Source organism: Alternaria novae-zelandiae, assembly GCF_023758075.1.
Source record: "Alternaria novae-zelandiae strain BMP 2774 chromosome Unknown scaffold_13, whole genome shotgun sequence".
Lineage (NCBI taxonomy): Eukaryota > Fungi > Ascomycota > Dothideomycetes > Pleosporales > Pleosporaceae > Alternaria > Alternaria novae-zelandiae.
The window spans coordinates 100797-119108 of NW_026056973.1; the positions used below are offsets into that span (position 1 = coordinate 100797).

At 51.6% G+C, this 18312-nt stretch overlaps 5 protein-coding genes across 5 annotated transcripts; 4 read left to right on the forward strand and 1 right to left on the reverse strand.

Moving 5' to 3' along the window:
* Positions 1-701: 701 nt before the first annotated feature.
* Positions 702-2579, forward strand: J4E88_006539 (uncharacterized protein; the record flags this gene model as incomplete). Its single annotated transcript, XM_049400164.1, has 6 exons — positions 702-933; positions 981-1113; positions 1171-1738; positions 1790-2224; positions 2273-2367; positions 2534-2579. The coding sequence occupies 6 exons, from the start codon at positions 702-704 to the stop codon at positions 2577-2579; spliced, it is 1509 nt and encodes a 502-aa protein (XP_049253783.1).
* Positions 2580-4543: 1964 nt separating this feature from the next.
* On the forward strand, positions 4544-7371 carry J4E88_006540 (uncharacterized protein; the record flags this gene model as incomplete). The annotated part of the gene is made up of 4 exons (XM_049400165.1): positions 4544-4598; positions 4657-4797; positions 4849-6551; positions 6598-7371. 4 exons carry the CDS (start codon positions 4544-4546, stop codon positions 7369-7371), a joined length of 2673 nt encoding a protein of 890 aa, XP_049253784.1.
* Positions 7372-7920: 549 nt separating this feature from the next.
* On the reverse strand, positions 7921-9658 carry J4E88_006541 (uncharacterized protein; the record flags this gene model as incomplete). The annotated part of the gene is made up of 2 exons (XM_049400166.1): positions 7921-8978; positions 9025-9658. The coding sequence occupies 2 exons, from the start codon at positions 9656-9658 to the stop codon at positions 7921-7923; spliced, it is 1692 nt and encodes a 563-aa protein (XP_049253785.1).
* Positions 9659-10532: 874 nt separating this feature from the next.
* J4E88_006542 (uncharacterized protein) lies at positions 10533-13779 on the forward strand (the record flags this gene model as incomplete). Its single annotated transcript, XM_049400167.1, has 5 exons — positions 10533-11168; positions 11213-11680; positions 11727-12121; positions 12170-12206; positions 12979-13779. 5 exons carry the CDS (start codon positions 10533-10535, stop codon positions 13777-13779), a joined length of 2337 nt encoding a protein of 778 aa, XP_049253786.1.
* A 684-nt stretch (positions 13780-14463) lies between these two features.
* J4E88_006543 (uncharacterized protein) lies at positions 14464-17777 on the forward strand (the record flags this gene model as incomplete). Its single annotated transcript, XM_049400168.1, has 7 exons — positions 14464-14543; positions 14602-14852; positions 14906-15829; positions 15881-16033; positions 16079-16352; positions 16403-16470; positions 16519-17777. The coding sequence occupies 7 exons, from the start codon at positions 14464-14466 to the stop codon at positions 17775-17777; spliced, it is 3009 nt and encodes a 1002-aa protein (XP_049253787.1).
* Positions 17778-18312: the final 535 nt, after the last annotated feature.

Sequence of the window (18312 nt, forward strand, 5' to 3'; positions counted from 1 at the left end):
CCATCTGACAGGAAAGAAGGACAAATTTTAGATCGATTCTCAGCTTATGACTATCCGTGGGAGAAGATTGAAGAATATCTTAGAGGAAAGTGGCCAGCCTGGGACTTCAACCCAAGAAAAGTACGCGTCCTCTGCTTTTTGCGATAGTAATCCGTACTAATGAGTAACAAGTCTAATGACACTTGGATCTTTGAAGTACCAGAAAAACTGAATGAGGTACGTTTGTGCCCTTCTTAATCGCAGTACGCACAGAACTCATATCGCGTAGAGCGATCGCAGAGAGTTAAGGAATCGACGCGACGCACCGAAAAGAACACAGCAACCGTCTGTGTCTCCGGAACCAGAGCTCACAGAGACATCTGAGTCTTCTTGAAGTTCATGGGCCTTGCGTCTAGGTATGGATACGTGGAGTCTGGGCTTGCGAGTGCCACCCGGGCATTGTATGGACAGATGCCCATCAGCGGGATCACCAGTTCCGGTGGGCGCGTTGGACTGTAGTGGGCACCACTGCCGGGGGCTCAACATCTTTTGTGGCTTCGCATGCGCATGCATGCCTCACCTAAGCCCACCAAGGCTGCATATGATAAGCCAGCTGAAGAAATGAAATGTCCGCCTGCCCCTCTTCGGCCTTGCACTCATTTTCTTTCGACAGTGCACCCAAAATAATTTGGTTATTGCAACTGCAATTCGCGTCGCAAAGTATGCGCATGAACGAAATGCTTCCACTCGCACTGCAGACGTCTTATATCAGTCGTGCGCAATATCCAGTGAATCTGATCTCCAGCGAGACTACGACGTACAAAGACAAGCTACAATCCTACAGGAAACGTCTAGACGATGCTGAAGCAGATCTGTGCTTGGTAGACGAGGAAGACGAAGTGGACACAATCTTCGAGGTGCCCATAATTGACATGTCTACTGATGACGGCCAAGGTACTTTAGTAGCTACAACACTACTGTTCATACTCTGACCTTCACAGTCAGGCAGAAACGAAACATCCACACTCCTTCAAAGCTCACTGAGTGGCTGGGTGTAACAGCCACCGAAGTTCTCAACAAGCCGAATGTGCAACACGTTCGTGCCGCGAAACGAGACCCGAAATGCCGCTTCATGTAAACAATGCACCTGCGCATGTGGGTCTTGATGTCGGATGTACTGACGGCATACAGATACGTCTATGGCGAGAACTCCCGTGATAAACTGAAGATCACTCGCGCCAGTTTAGTACAGATCTTGACGTACCATCAGGTGATGCCTGTGTATTTGGATTTCATGCTCATTTTCGGCGCCCAGATCAACGCAAAAGACCCTAGGTTCTTCGGGTTTCGCGAACAGATACGGTTGAAGAACCCCCGAAACGATCACATTGCCCCAAAACTAGGGCGAAGCGGGAAGATGTTTCAACTCTGCTTCAATCTCAAAGGTGTTGGTCTATTGACAAACAATAGCGGCGATGACGCAGATCCCAGTGACGGGTCTATCCGAACCGTATCAATATACCATCGGTTCGACGTAGAGCATGGAACGACTCTTTGGATCGTGACCAAAGGTGGTCGAGATTTGTTGGATCGATACAAAGAGATTACGGCCCCAGATGCGCCGGAAGATGCCAGGTGCTTTTCTGATGCCGCGGCATGCTTTCGCGCAAGTCTCTCTGTTCATCTGATGTTCTGTCACTGGTCGACAGAAGATTGGCGAGGTTACATAAGCTGGCTCGAAGATCACTTGGACTACCGGGTAAGCCCACTATGCCTTGGCGCAGTCGTGTGCTGATGAACCATGACATAGAGCGATCTGGCATACCACTATAGCCAAGTGGAGTCAACTTACGAGCTAGGTGGCATTGCAGATCTGCAATACTGGCGGGATAACGCCAACCAAGCGGTTCTTTTACTTAATGCCAACATCGAGATTCTCAACTCACTGCGCAAGTTCTACGTCAACCTCACAAATCGAGCGGACTTTCCAACATCACTGAAGACTGACTGTGAGCATGACCTGGACGTGTTTCTGTCACAGCTCGACGAAATCATGAAAGATCTCCAGAGGCAACTGGAAAGAGCGAGACTGATCATCAACATCGTCAACGACAGAAAGGAATTGGTACTGCAACATTTGCAGGCGCAGACCGAGCAGCTCAACAGAAATATGGGAAGAGAGGCCGCTGTAATGCGCATCATTACCATCGTGACCCTACTATACCTCCCGTCAACGTTTGTTTCAGTGAGTCACTCTGTCTACCGATCATTACCTATATCTAACATGTGATAGACATTCTTCAGCAGTGACGTAGTAAAGTATCAAAATCGAGATGCGAACGGCGCGGGTGACTATACGGAGAGCTTTTCCTCACTGGCTCTCAAGAGGTGGCTTCAAGTCACGCTGCCACTGACAGCGTTTACTTTGTTCTGCGCGTGGTTATCTATCAGATTCTACGATCATTCGCCCGGCGATCCTTCTATCGCGGAGCCTTGGTATAATGCGCTCGAATGGATTAAGTTTTCCATGGCCATCTTTTACACCCAGGCACAGGAGAGTCTTCAAGAAGTACCTCGATGGAGACTGTCTGTACAGTTAGCGGCAGTGTTTACCTCTATCCGTATTCGTGTAGCATCACTGTGGACCAGAGACGTCCAAGGTACGGTGCTGGGAGTCGAGAAGACCGATTCGCCGCAAGCCGCAGGCTTGCCACGTTTTCGTGATATGAGCAATACCGTTGCCTAGAGGAGATAACAACGCATTTCGGAATAAGGGCGTCTTGCTGCAACAGAGAGTACTTTGCGAGAATGTTGGCTTTGACCCATAGTCGCGTATTTGTTGTTACGATGTCAGAGTTCCGACATGAGCTTGGTGTTGATGGTACCTAAATACTACCTCCTCCCTGTATTTTCGACACTTGAGCTTTGCACTATATGCAACCTGCTTTCGTTAAATATTTATCTCTGCGCGGTGACCGCACTGTATCTCTGTCGGAATGTAAAGCACACTGCGCTTGTGCTTTATGGTACTGCGACAAAGCTTGTTCGCCCCTAGAGGATGGGACGATTCGAGTGATGGAGACTTACGTGATGAGCTGATGAGTGGTCAAGAGTGGCCCATTCTGACCGCGTCAATTCAGCTATCAGTCGCTTTATTGTTCTCTCTGGAATTGTGAAGGGGAAGGTGAACTGGAGCTTGCGCCACGAGAGTTTTTCAGCCTTGCCGTGAAAAGTGAGCTCACAGTGTTGCTTGATCTAATTGGCGCATGGTGAGATGCACCTGCCTTGGCTGTGTCAGTGCCCCGCTTTCAGCCTACGCACATAAGAGCTGTCAGCATAGCGCCCTTAAGATGTCGCCGCAGGAAGAACACCTCTAAATTTCACTTTCCTCTCGATATACGTGCGCTCTTATGTTACAATTTTTGTTATGCTTCCTACATGGCTGACACCTGATGATGCGCAATACATTTGGGCCTAGCGATCATGAGGAACCAGCGTTCGACATCGGCAACTTCACCATGTCTGCGCTTTCCGCGGAACGTCGCTCATCGATCTTAACGGACTTCCTGGGTCTCCTGAAAAGTCGTTGGACCTTCCAGGTCGCATGTCAAAACGGATGCGCCCCGGATGACGCTTGCGACTGCATACGTCGTGTCATTCATGTCAGTGCTGTCATAGCGTGGTGGAAGTCGATGACGCCCGATCTCGCGAAACAGAACAGACTGTGGCTTCTTCTCGACGACTCTAAACTCATTCAGCCACATTCATCAGATCTTAAGGAAAGTCGGTCTTCAGGGAATTATGCCCACATCCTGGTCTTCAGTATGTTACTGGAGCAAGGCCGTGGCCATCTTTTAGGACGATTTGTCGACTCGGACATAGAGGATAGCAGCTTGGCAAATATGACAGAGGGCAGTGAACAGAGGTTACGAAAACTTCTAGCCGAATCGCATAGTAGCATTCAAGTGGATCAAGTCATGGATGACTTTCACAGGGCGAGATGGGCATACTGTCCGTTGAGCCTGACACTCCACATGGACCAAAGCTTGCAGGGATCGAAGATCATTCCACCTTTCTGCCACAAGATTCGACTTGGAAATGCTGGTGGTACTGCGTCACTCTATTGGATTGCTGTTCAACGAGACCTTATCTCCGACAATGCGCTTGCGTTCGCACTACGTGATTCGCTTTATATTGACGAAACATATGGCGAGGTGAGATCATGAACCACGCCATGGAGTGAATACGCTGACAACTCTCAAGTGTTATCAAATGGCTCTCAAATCCTATAGCGGAAAAAGGAAGCCTGAGTTTGAGATGGAGAGGGCAGCATTCTTGAGTCTGCGATCGAGCGACGACATTCCTATACTGCAGTACTTGGGCTCATACACCCATGACTACGGAGAGGGAATGAGATCGGGGAGAACGTACAACCTGTTGTTGGAGTATGGTGAAAGCGACTTGTATCAAGCATGGGCAGACGAGACCAACGTCCCTCCTGTGCAAGCCCAAGAGATCCTCCGGTACTGGAAGTCACTATTCATGATCGCAAAAGCCATTCGCCATGTTCATCACCTCGAAATCCCGCGAGACAAAGGAGATTCTTGGAAATTCCACGGGTATTCATCACTCAATGTTCATTGATCTTTGTACTAACTTAAACAAGGTGGCACGCAGATATCAAACCAGACAATATTCTCAGCGTTCGCGGACGACTGAAGCTGGCTGACTTTGGCTTTTCCAGCTTTGCGCCTGTAGTTGATAGCTACGAATACTCTGAACCGAAAGAGGTTTTGAAAGGGTTTACTGATACTTATGGTAAGCTGCCAGAGTGGTAAGAATGAACGTAGCAAAGCTAACCTTCCGCAGGCGCACCTGAACTATCCCGCATGAATGAACCGGACGGCACAATGATTGGTGTCTCGCAAACTATTGACGCCTGGTCGTTCGGTTGTGTTCTATCGGTAGCTGCGACGTGGATCGTTTTGGGGTTTTCAGGTATCCTTCAGTATGAACGCCTTCGACAACTGTCCCCCGCGAATCAAAAGAGAGGCCAAAGATTGGACCGATTCCACGATGGATACCAGGTTCTACCGGAGGTGGGGAAATGGCACGACTATCTGCGTGGGCATCTTCGTCCATCAGATACGACGACGGAGCAAGTCCTGAATTTGATAGAGATCAAGCTGTTACGAGCAGAACCCGTGGCACGGCACACTCTGGAGGAGCTCTGCGAAAAGCTTCAAGAGTTGAGTGATTGGGCGCACTACAAGATCAAAGGTCTCAGGAAGTACTCGCGGGATATAGATCCTCTAGTCATGAGAGCCCTATCGAGCATAGAAAAGGAAGCTCATGTCCAGAGAGTTTCTGACCGATTTCTAACCCGATCACAACAATCCTTTGCATCTACAAACCCTCAGCAGCGGGCATCGATGCGGACAAATATGGGAAGTATGATCAGGAACAAACCTCTCGGTCATACGGCGTATCGCAAACAAATTCTGGAGGAGGAACTCGAATCATGCTATGGCGAAGAGGTGGACAAAGCGCCGCTGCTCGCGGATGGAAGATATAACGGCGGCCTCACAGAAAGTCCTACTGATGCGACACTTTCAAACGACCTGCCATTTGTTGGTCGCAGGAGTAAGCCCGAAAATCCGCAGTCACGAGCACATGAACAAGAATGGTCAGACGCAGACATTCGGACACTGAGTGGTGCACGTCTATTCCTGGAAAGTGATCGCCCTGCGACACCACCACCATCCTCCGACCGCCACATCAAAGTCTCTGGTCCCGACACTGGGCCCTATAGCGATGATGTCTTCACAACACAACCAAATGGCAGTCCATTCGATATCGGTACATCTGCCGGAGACCACCCGGCAAGACTCAACCTGCAAATCCCAGAAGCAGACTCGCCATCTGCAAAGTATCACAAGAATCTTGCACAGCCAAACCACACTGCGGAATTGATGTCTCCGCCTACAGATAGGTCTTACGCGATACAAAACTCTGACATCACGGCTGAGAAAGAGACGTTTGCAACAGAGTCTCCTGCGCTCACACCCGTTCGAATCATCATCGGAAGTGACTCCAAAGACAACAATGATACTTTAGGAGTGAAGAGCCATAACAGAGATGTATCGATCGTGGATGTTACAAATCCCAAAAGCTCTTCGTCTGAAGACAAGCGTGTGTACGAGTTGAGCATCGAGAGGCCGAGCATGCATGAGGCTGTGGAGAATTTTGAGCCTCCGCTGTTAGCAACACAGCATCAGGATATCCAGTCTCGACAGTACCAGATAGCGAAACCCAGCTCGAATACTCATGTCCATGAGATGCAAGCTCTGCGTACCCAGGCATCGTCGGTATCTCACGATAGTTCACCGCTACCACTTCCGCGATCTGCCCTAGAGTTGCCGTATGACATTTGCCTGGCAAGAAAGGATATGGAACAGCAGGTCCCCAAGGGGTTTGCGAGAAGATTCGCGAAAGTGAAGGGTAATCTTGGCATGGAAACTAGAGGACGCGATGTTGGCCTTGTAGAGACCTTTAGTGACCCGCGCGACCTCGTAAGTTCAATTCAGTTCTTCTATATAATCAGCTAACATGTTGCAGGTATTTGTCATCGATAATGGATGGACAATGTCTAAACATTGGCCGATCGTGGCGTTCGTTGCAGAAACGCTCGCCAAGAAGGTAGCTGGTCTTGACAAAAGTGGCATCGATATCAGATTCACGGTTGATGGCGACATACATAGAAAGCAGCGTTTGAAGGGAGACTCGGGCCGAAGAACGCTGAAGAAGGCGCTCAAAGCAGCGTGGCCGGAGTACAAGCCTAACGCTCACGCCACTTCAGACATGGCGAAGACTTTCACAGATGTTTTCCACGAGTGGCGCCATATTGGCCAGCCAGCCACAACACTTCTCGTCTTGACCGATGGCGTGTGGTCAAAGACAGATCTCAATACCCTCAACACGACCATACTCGACATCGCTCAACGAGACCAACGAAATGCTGGCAAGCGGTACTTTAGCATCCAATTCATCCGATTCGGGGATGCTGTTGCCGAAAAAGCTCGTTTGCAGTGGCTAGAAGACCATTTGTGCGCAGATCATAAACTAAGGGACATCATCGACCACTGCTCGTGGCGCAGTACAGTCGATAAGATATTGATGGGAAGCATCGAGGGTTATTGGGATCAAAAAGAGCCCGAAGAGCCGCCCGTCTTGTATGATTACGATGACCTGGTTGATCTGTTCAATGCGTTCAATCGAGGATACGACGGGAAATCTGAACATCTCAGTAGACTATCCCAAACGCCATTACGAGGGTCGATTCGGTCATCTGTCTCCACGTCGCGTGCAGATAGCTGGACGGAACGGCGTTAACAGACAGACATCTTTTACCTGGATCGAATCATAGGCCAACTGCTTAACATACCTGAGCTGAAGAGTGGGTTAAGCGTTGGATTTCCTGCTTCCGGCGCGCGGCGCATAGAATTTAGCATCATGCTCCTCTCCTATGCGAGGCTGCGACTCAATGAGTCTATGAAAATTGTGAGTTTGGAATTCTGGCGAGACCGCGCATCTGTGCAACGCGAATAGCACTAGAGCAATGTCGCAAGAATACGTATCATGTAATGCATCACAGATCTGTCTTATACCGCATGCACTTTGGATGGATGGCGTGGGCTTCTCCCTCGATCGACAGGACGGGGAGGAAGCTTCGTTCATAACATTTTATCAATGGCTGATGAAGGACAGACAACCTGTCAGCTATCACCAGCTTATTCATGGAACACTCGTGCACAAGCGGACCTCGTAGCGAATATGTGGCCATCTAATGGCAAGCTTGATCATATACACGGTAATCGTACAATTCGATATTGAGGTCCATTCATACAGTAGGTGCAATACCGCCATCATCGAGCGAAGACCTCACCGATGCACGTATCTAAAGCCAATCCTCTTCCTCAGCGCCGCACGCTCCGACAGCTGCTCCGCAACAAAGCGAACACTAGGCTTCTCGATCTTCCTGGCGCCCTCCCTCAAATATCTGCTGTGTCTCGAAGCCGTGCGAACAGGGTCTGGGGTGTACGGTGTCGCATCGAACCTGCGAACCAGCGGTATAGGCTTGACGTGAATCTCCTTCGGGGCACGCCGACGAGCGCGTCGTATAATTTCCCTCGAACGTATCGATATCGTCGGTTTCACTGGCTTGTACGAGTCGACGACGCGAGCAGACGGTGCTTTGCTGGGAGGGAGGGAAATGAAGTTGTAGGCCGTGGTGTTGGAGGCGCGCTTGCGACGGGACGCTCGGCTTGTTGTTTGTGCGGTCGGTGAGTTTACTTCTCTAGATGATGGTTGAGAAGTAGTTTCACTGGGATCAGATTTGTTTGGAGTCTCACCTTGGGGTTGAGATACAGGCTCAGAGCTTGTAGGAGGCTCTGCAGGTACGGGCGAGTCTTGGGGTGGCCGCTTGTTCTCTGATGCGACGTGATCTTGATCGCTGCCTTGCGCTTTTGGCGTTTTCTTGGCGGCAGCATTGAGTGCTGTAATATCTGGCCTCCTAGAGCCGGGTCCCAGCGGTTTTGGCTTAGGATTCTTTACTGTGGTGTAAACAGTGCCCTTGACAGCAACACCTCCAGTCGGCCCCTCAATCCATACATCGTATATACTGCCATGTTGCAATTTCTTCTTCTCCAAGCCGCATATGCGCATCTCTTCATCGCAGTACAGCGGCGCTAGATTGCGATATTCGATCGACTCCAGATCATGCTTTCCCCCGGTCTGTGCATACACGTAATGGCTTATGGTTTTCAACATGAGGAGCAGGGAAAGAGGACCGTGAACTAGCAGGTTGCGGTGGCCTTCGACGTTACGAGCGTACTCGGGATCGAGGTGTATGCGATGGGCGTTGAAGGTGAGAGCAGAGAAGCGGAAAAGAAGGGCGCGATCGGGAGTGAGGGCGTGTGAGAAGTCTGGCTTCCCAGGGGCTACATAGAGTCAGTAGATAGTCGAGAGGGTTGTCAGAGTACGCACGCTGCAGATACTTCACGGCGGCCATCTGCCCGGCCTTGACTGCCTCCAATTCGGCAGCGGGGCGCTCCTTGAAAAAGACCAGGTTACGCTCCTCCTTCACGATTGAGTCGCCCCAATCGTCGCCGTCTCGCAACTGCTGCTCGAGATAAGTCTTTAGTTTTTTACCTCCATTCTTTCCCAGTTTGCCATGCTTCGCGTTGTACGCTCTCCCTACGATGTCCACCCGTGCAAAACGCCGCTCGATCGTGACAAAAATCTTGGCAGTGTCGCCTTCTCCGTGCAGTCGGACATGCTTTATGTGCTCCGTCCCAGACATGGGAAATTCGACTCTAAAGCCGCGGTTACGGTCATAATACTCGTCGGGTCGTACTTGTATCGAGCCGCCAGCCCACATACGCCGCACCCACGGCCCGCCCGGGCTCTGCGACGCGTCTGTTCCATCTGGGAGTAATTCGGTTGTCGGCACCGCGGGATTGAACCAGATCAAGTGATGGCCAAACGGCACCATGCGACTACGCACACCGGGGGCATAGCACCATTCTTGAGGTAAGAAACCCGTGATGCTTTGCGATAGCTTGAATTCGTGCGGAGTGGCGATGAACTCAGGAAGGTGTATGACGTCTCGCTGCAACATTTCGGTGCGCAGCTCTTGGAACCATGGCGGGTCCACCGAATTGGCTGAAGAATAGCATCGCAGCGGTATCCTTCGCCATTGCGTGCGATTCGCGTTGTCCCAGGCAATTCGACGTGCGCGCGGGGTCCGAAGCAGCATTGGGAAGAAGGTCTGCGGACATCGCAAGACCCGCCGCAGATGCTATCCTAGAAGTCTTGGCGGCTTCATGACGTAGGCGACTTGACCGTTTGAATGCCCATCACTTGTACGTAGCTTGACACTTCACCTATGACAACCATTGCTAACCTCCGACATGTGCCAATCTTCATATACTACGCGCTTGAAAAGCTGTGAAGATTCAGCAGTCATGCCAATCCAACCGCCAATGTCATGCGCGGCTGACCGCCTCGCTGCGACCCACTCGTTAGCCACCCCATCTTCACACCAATATACCATGGACGTAGCTTGCATTGAACTCGCATCCTAAGTTCAAGCTTGCAACTGATATCGCGTCACGCGTCTTGGCGTGTTTGTTTGTGTTCCTCATTCGGCTATCCACGAGCGTCGCACCTTCTTCACGTCCACCCCAGCTTCATCTTCACCGCCAACGCCATCGTTTCCTTGCAAACAACGGCTTTACCTCATAAGCGAGCCTCCAGTATGTGTGCAGTTTACCAAACTCGTGGGTTGCTGCTTCGTCTGCGTCTGAACCGCGTTCGTCATGCTAAGCCACGGAAGCCCACAGCGACTGCCACAACATAGTCAGCCGTATACGCACGAGGTGACGGTTTCAATACACGTGAACAACGAGTCACCCCAAATTGTCACTCATCACACATCCCTGGGACAGGCAAGTGCTGGACGCCTTCACACGCAGGATATCACCTGCACAGCGATGACGAGCAAGATGGAGCTTCTGGAGTGTCCCATGTGTGACTTCACCGTGCTTCAGAAAGATGACTACATTCTCCAACTACACTTTGAGCAAGTGCATACCGAGAACTCTCCTTTCGTGATAGAAGACGACCCAGAACCGTTACCCCCTTCCTTGCCCCTCAGGCCTTCCTCACTCCGCCACGACACTGAGGATACACCTTCCTCCGACGACTCGGAAGAGGAGGAAAGCACTACAGTGTGCCCTGACCCCAACTGCGGTGAAGTCGTTCCTCTCTCCGACTTCAACGACCATCTCGAATACCACAACGCAGAAACTTTATCATTTGACGAGACTACAGGAAAGTATCATTCTCATCATTCATCCGCTACTATGCAAGGCTCGACCTCATCTCGTCGTTCCCATGCGAGTCAGGCAAGGACCACAACATCCGAGCGAAGTTTCAGCACAGACTTGTCAGATGCTTTGAAGAGGACTGATGGTCACGGCCGCAAATCGAAGAAGCACCCACATCGGCATCGGCGCGACACCGATGAGAGCGAGAAGAGTACCATCGGAAGGAGCATTCTAGGCTTCAATCCCTTTGCGAAACCCGATAAGTCCGTCAAGCCACCGATAAAAAGTGCTCGGCTAGGTGTAAGTTAATTGTCCTTTTAGCAGGGCCTAGCTAATCTCCGCAGAAATCCGAACTGGGACCCTACGCTTGGGAGAATCGAATGCCTAGGTGGCTGCACGATCAGCTAGATGCCGGCCCCAAGATCACTGCCGTCAACCGCATCGGCCGAGATGGCCGCCTCATCAAGCATGATCAGGTGCAGAACGAGACGCCAGGCATCATTCCCATCCTTGCGCAACTATCTGCTCTTGATCGGACCGTGAAGGAAGCATATTACTGTCATCCATCGACACTCCACGTCGGTAAAACCCCAAGCGAAGGCGGCTTTTGCGGTTATCGGAACATACAAATGCTGCTGTCCTACATCCAAGGGGCCAAGGCTCAAGGCTACGAAGAGTTCCCAGGACGGCTGCCGACTATCCTGAAGATGCAAGATCACATTGAAGATTCTTGGGATAAAGGTATCAACTCAATCGGCCGTGTCCAGACTGGTGGTATACGTGATACCAGAAAGTACATCGGCACACCAGAGGTAACATCTTACTCACCTTCAACTGTTCTCTGCTGATATGTAGCAGGCTCAAGCCTTTTTCCTCAACTCAGAAATCAACTGCGCTGTCGAGCAGTTCAGCGACAATAAAGATCGCGCCATTGCGGCTCACGAGCTTCTCCTCGCTGCCATGGAACGATATTTTGCGCGAGCGGCTGCCAGCGACGGATCCAATGTCTCCAAGACTCTTCTACCGCCTATCTACCTCCAGCAACCAGGACACTCGATCAGCATTGTCGGTTTTGAGCGCCGCTTTGACGGCTCATGCAATCTGGTCGTCTTCGATCCCATGTATCTCACGAGTCCTGCGATGCATAAGCTGCTTGGTCGGAAAAGCATCAGGACAGCTCGACCCGAGGTTCTGTACGCATATCGTCGCGGAGCTGGGAAGCTTAAGAAATACGCTGCTTACGAGATTCTGATGTATGTTCATTAGTCGATAAGCGCTTGTCGCATGCTGACTTTGCTCAGGCTCACTGCATCACCGCCTTTGTTTCCCGCTTGGGATGTATGAGCATCCGTCCTCAAGCCTGACCCTTGCATATAATAGCACAGTCCGTTTCTATGACATCTACTGAACGTTTCTCTTGTAGGTACTTCGTCAATTCCCCGAGTGCCGCTTCGTGTACGTCTTCTTCCGTGCACGCACCCTCGGATACGATGTATATCCTGAAGACTATTTCCTGCGAAACTTCCCGTGGCAGCAGTACGGCGGACTGTGGTCTTGTGACGATGCGCGGTTCGCCCGAGCGGAGCCGATGAACCCACTCACAGCTCTGGCTCTACGTCGTATCACCGGCGAAGGATCTTCGAGCTCCAGCAATACCAATAGTCCCACAAGTCCCACAAGCTTCTTCACAAACAGCTGTTTTCAGCACATGCCAGCAGACGAGCATGATCGACTTCCTTCATGGCTGGGCTCGCTCGATGGTTCGGCGAATGGCTTTATGAGCCCACCCCGATACGGCGACAATAGTCCTGTTTACAATATGGGTACACTGAGCGCTGCTTTGCCTCAGCCCAGGGCAATGAAGCCACAACTGTCGCTTCTGACGGATGTTGGAAGGAAGTATCCTGGATTCCCCACGCCCTTGTCCCCTACCCTGCCGGCAAAAGAGGCTTACCCTTCGCCTGCATCTGACGCTGGAAATAGAGCTGTGACACCTCGCGCTATGAGCCCTGCAGTGCGTACGGTGAGCCCGATGAGCATCGACGGCTCAGCCACGTGCTGGCCTTCTCTTCGTTGCGAGCCTCATGGACATGATCAGCATGCGTCACAGATGGGTCTCATCGACAATGTTCTCCTAGGTCCTCAGCAGATGCGTAACAGATGCCGCACTCCATCAGCATCCTCGCAAGTAATTACCGGTCTCGCGAGTCCTCCTGCCAGTCCATCACGATGTGTATCTCCGCGTACGACCATGCTGAAGAAGTTCGCCGGAAAGCAAGGTTACCAAGACCTATCGCCAAAGTCCATGCAGGATCTAAGGCTTGAACTCGAAGTCCATCGCAGCGCTCGCAACCACAATGCATACCCAGCATCTCCTCCTTCATCTATTCGCTCTTTCTCGTCAGCTTCCCACCGTCAGCCGGCATCGCCTTCTTTTGCTATTGCCAACGGCGTGGAGTCGGAGGCAACGTCGCCCATTGATCCCTCCGGTACCATGCTCTTCTACACATCTAATCGCAGCGTCGATTCAGGTCTGCTCGGCGTCTGCCCGCTTTCTGAACCCCAGGTCGCTGAGTACAGATTCTGGCGTCCTTGCGGCCGGCGCATCTGTGGGTTTGGATGCGGAGGCGCGAATATAGGCGAGGCGGCAGCTGCAAAGCGGCTATTCCGACAAGCCGAGGAGGTCATCCCTGAGATGGAGGACGAGGTTGGTAATGACGATGCAGGAATGACGCAGAGTGAAGAGCACGAGTATGGTCTCGATGGCCAGGCCGATAACAGTACGAGCGATGCAGGTCATGCCAATGGAGACGGCAAGTTCAGCACGAGCACTTGGGCAGGTCGTCGACTGGTGATGGACTGGAACCAGTTCTTGTCAGGCTGCGAGAGGGATGGCATCGCGCAATTCTGATTGAGTGCAGATGCGGTGAGGGGTATTGCTACGTCTCTATGACTTGGCGGCATTGCGACGGAGGTACTCGGGGGTACTCTGCGGTACTATGGGGCTCAATACAAGATCGTGATCGGGGGCCTTTTGTCTTTTGAGTTTATCTATAACACTCGTTCATTACTTGATTGTCCAACATGGAGTAGTGCTGTTCATCGTCGCGGTTGTGCCTTGTCGGGCACATGATGCCGCGTTCAGCTGCCCAAAGACGTAGGCGTGGCTACATGTGGCGTCGAGATGTCGTAGGGCATAGTTCGCAACACTAAACTGGCGTCTGGATGTCAAAAATCTATTACGGGGCAAGTGACGTGCCTTGAAATCCGAGTCGAGCTAGGCTAGATGACCCAATCGGCGATGATGACCAGCTAATCACCCGGCGTGTGCAGCCAGCGCTGCAGAGATCAAAAACCAGTATGATCTGCCGGCCTAGACCGCGTAGACTCTCGTACTCATATGTCCTGTTCCTCGCCCCCAGCCCTGGATGCCCGTGAGAATTTCGCCGTCCCGGGTCTCAGGTCGCCTCTTGACAGGCACGCGCTCGTGGGGTGTGGTATGACGTCACGCGGATCTTCCTTCTCTCAGCACGCTTCTTCCTACCACCTGCTTTCGCTTTGAGACACGCCGAGCGCGTTCGCCTGCATCTGCGCCATGGAGAACCTTGACAAGTTGTCTGCGACGGGCCTGCCAGTGTTTGATCTCAATGCGGAGAACCTGTGGCGCAAGGACTGGTGAGAAGACGACCAAGATGCATGCGCTCCTGCTGGGCCCGTACTGACAGCCGCCCAGGACTAAAACAACCATCGGCTCGCGCGAGTCGTGGCCTGTTGCATTAACATGTCTCGTCCACACGTGCGTGCTGCCCATGCCCCACTGCAGCGCCATTTTCTGGGGCCAGGACCTGATAGTTATACACAACCTCGCCTGGGAGAAGGCACGGGGTGGTCTTGATGGCCAGGCCACCCTCGCGCGCGAAAGCTACGGCCATGAGGCGCTCGGCACGCTACGAACGGTGCTGAGAGGGCGAACGGTCAAGGTGGGTAAGCATCAGCTACGACCATGTTTCCCGCATCTAGCCAACTGACCCTTCCAGCCGCCAGGTATTTCCTCAAGGACTTCGCCGAAGACCATGAAACGCAGCTTCTCCTCAGTACTATCTTAGACGAGAGCGGCACACGACAGGGCGTATTAGCCCAGCTGCTCGAGAACCGGCCTGTAGACCGCTACATGCCCATCGAGGGTATCGATGAATTTTCGCGACAAAATCCAGGGAGACGAGTCAAGGACAATGAGTCTCAGCAGAAAGGCAAACACAACAGCAAAACCGAGCAGGCAGATTCTATGCAGACCAATATGTTCCAGCGCTTCGCCGAGCTGCTGCCCAATGGCCTGGCCATTCTCGACAAGGACGCCGAAGCCATCTTCGTGAACGACGGCTTCTTCAAGCTGACCACGAACAAGGGCAACAACGAGTTTCGATCGTGGCCGGAGAGCATTCACCCCGACGACTACGAAGACGTCATGGCTGCATATCGCAAGGCATTCGAAAGCCGCACAGAGCTGCAGATAGAGTTTAGATGCGATGTCGCTGAGCCTGAGGAAATGAAGTCCAAGGGAGAGCAGTGGAGACTTTTCTTGCTCAAGCCTCTGAGTGAGGAAGCTGATGCCGGTTTTATTAGCGCCGTTATCGACATCACCGATATCAAACATGCCCAATTAACCCAAGAGAAAGCTGCCAATGATGCCAAAGAGCGAAAGGAGCAACAGGAGAGGTTCATTGACATGGTTTCCCATGAGATTCGGAATCCTCTTTCTGCCGTCCTGCATTTAGCTGAAGAAGTGAGAGAGATTACCAAAGAAATTGGGGCGCAACACGAAGACATTCACGACCAGGTGGCCGATATCTTGGACGCTGCCGACACTATACTGCTTTGCGTCTCACATCAGAACACTCTTGTAGACGACATTCTATCTTTCTCCAAGCTCGACTCTATGATGTTGTCTTTAGTACCCCGACGTGAGTTTCCCCACAACCACACCGTATGACCATTTTACTAAAAGACTATAGCAACAAGACCTAAATGGGAGTTCTCCCAAGCACTCCGAGTGTTTCATTCCGAGTTCAAAGCCAAGAACATCAAGTTCCACTATGCCATGGACGTGTCATATGAGGAACAGAAAGTGGACCATGTTGTCGCCGATCTGAACCGCATGAAGCAAGGTAAATAACTTGTGCTATTTTTCCAAGACACGCTGACGTCTTTAGTACTGGTCAACTTGATAACCAACGCTATCAAGTTTACTTCCAAGAAGAATGGCGACAGAAACATCACTGTATCTATGGGTGCATCCACCAAGCGACCTACGTCTTACCCCCCAAACGTCATCTATTTCAGTGAAGAGAAAGAGGCTTTCCACCTTGATTCCACAATGACATCGGAATGGGGCGCCGGGGCTGCCATGTACTTGATGGTAGCCGTCAAAGATACTGGTATAGGCATTAGCAAAGATGGCCAGGCCAAACTGTTCGAACGATTCAGGTACGTCGTCTCTCAAACACATCAAAAGTACCAAGCTCACCATACAACAGACAAGCGACACCCAAGACACAGGAGAGATATGGCGGCTCAGGTCTTGGTCTGTTCATATCACGCAAATGTGAGTTAATGCCCCTGCTTCATACGTCATTAGCTAATCTATGCCCAGTGTGCACACTGCACGGTGGAGACATTGGTGTGAGTTCGAAAGAAGGAGAAGGTTCAACATTCGGGTTCTTCTTCAAAGTGCGTCGCGCGGTCGGCGAGAATGGTGAGGGGCGGCCGACACAATCTCGAAGCAACTCGGAAACCTCAAACTCTTCCTCTCGACCAGGAGAGTCCGGATCGCGGCCGTCTCGTCCACCTATTAGTCGTGCAAACTCGAATCTCTCAAGCATCAAAGAACGGAAGAATGAGCGTCCTGAAGCGAAGACGCTCGCAAGTCATGGCGGTGTGGATACTGAGGATGTCGATCCTTCACTCAAGCATCCACCAGTAGAGAATCATCCAGAGTCGCATCCGGACTCGAACGAGGATTCGCGCTACAAAGAGACGGAGAAGGCCACCGAGGATATCAGAACACAAAAGCCACATATGGAAAGGAAACTACCCGACCTAAGGAGAGGTGAGACGTCACGCCAGGAGGACGATGCTAAAGAGATTACGAGATCCCAGAGCGACCAGCGCAACGAAGACACACATACCCTTCTCCTCGTGGAAGACAACCTCATCAACCAGAAAGTGCTGCGGCGGCAGCTCCAATCCCGTGGTTTCCAAGTGTTTACTGCGAACAACGGACAAGAAGCCATCGACGCAGTCGCCGAGCGCGGACAATTGGCGGACAACGGCCCCAATGATCGCAATTACTTCGACTGCATACTCATGGACCAGGAAATGCCAATAAAAGATGGCAATGCGGCGACGCAAGAGATCAGACAACTACAGGATGAGGGCAAGGCTGGGTATAGCCACATTCTCGGTGTCTCTGCAAACGTACGGGAAGCGCAGACTAACAGCATGCGTGATGCCGGTATGGACGACGTCATTTCCAAGCCATTCAAGGTCGATGATCTGGTCAAGAAAGTGCGTGGGTTGGTGCTCAACGGCGGTGGTGGTTCAAAGCATGACAACCGGCCGAATGGTAGCTCAGATACTGGGCAGGAAGACAAGAGCAAGAATCAGAGAAAGAAGAGTGGGAATCAGGAAGATGAGGGCGCCAGCCAGCAAGAGAAGGGTGGTCTTCATCCACAAGCTGCCGAACGACGAGATAAGGATGGGCACTCGAATAACGAAAGAGAGAACCTGGATCGAGGTGGCGAAAGGTCAAGATCGCGCTCCAATAGAACCGAAGGATCTCCGAAGAACGAGCCAAAGTCGCACGCCCATGTAACCGAGGGATCCGCGACGAACCAGCAACAGTCAAAATGAGTACTGTAGCGTCCCGGCGTGCCTGGAGTACGTGTACACTCGCATTTGAATTGCATGGTATTGTTCTCTGCGAAATTCGGGGCCCAGGATTGCATTGTACGGTGTTTTGAATTCGACGATCTGGACTGAAAGTTGGAATGATTGGATGAGAAATGAATATACGAGGTTGAATCACATTTATAGAAGGGATTGAGCGTTCCGGGGGATGGCGGATGGGGGGGACAAGGGGAGGTGGTGGAGGCTTTTGCTGTAGCTGCCTCGCCTCTGGTCCGCTTTCTTCGAGGTCATGCTAAAGGCTATGAGGGCTGATTCTTGTGCATTTATAAGGGACTGAGCGTTCTAGTTTTCTATAGTAGTATCTTCCAAATTTGAATTGCTACACCATTGTCGGGGGAGGTGCACCACTAGTCATGCCCAGTATGAAGGTCTTCTCCGCGCATGAAGCAAAATTTACTCGCGAGAAGAATCTTCATATTCGAGCACGAAACCCAGGGGAAGCCTGGAAGTCGTGCATGAGGTGGAGTCTCCGATAATG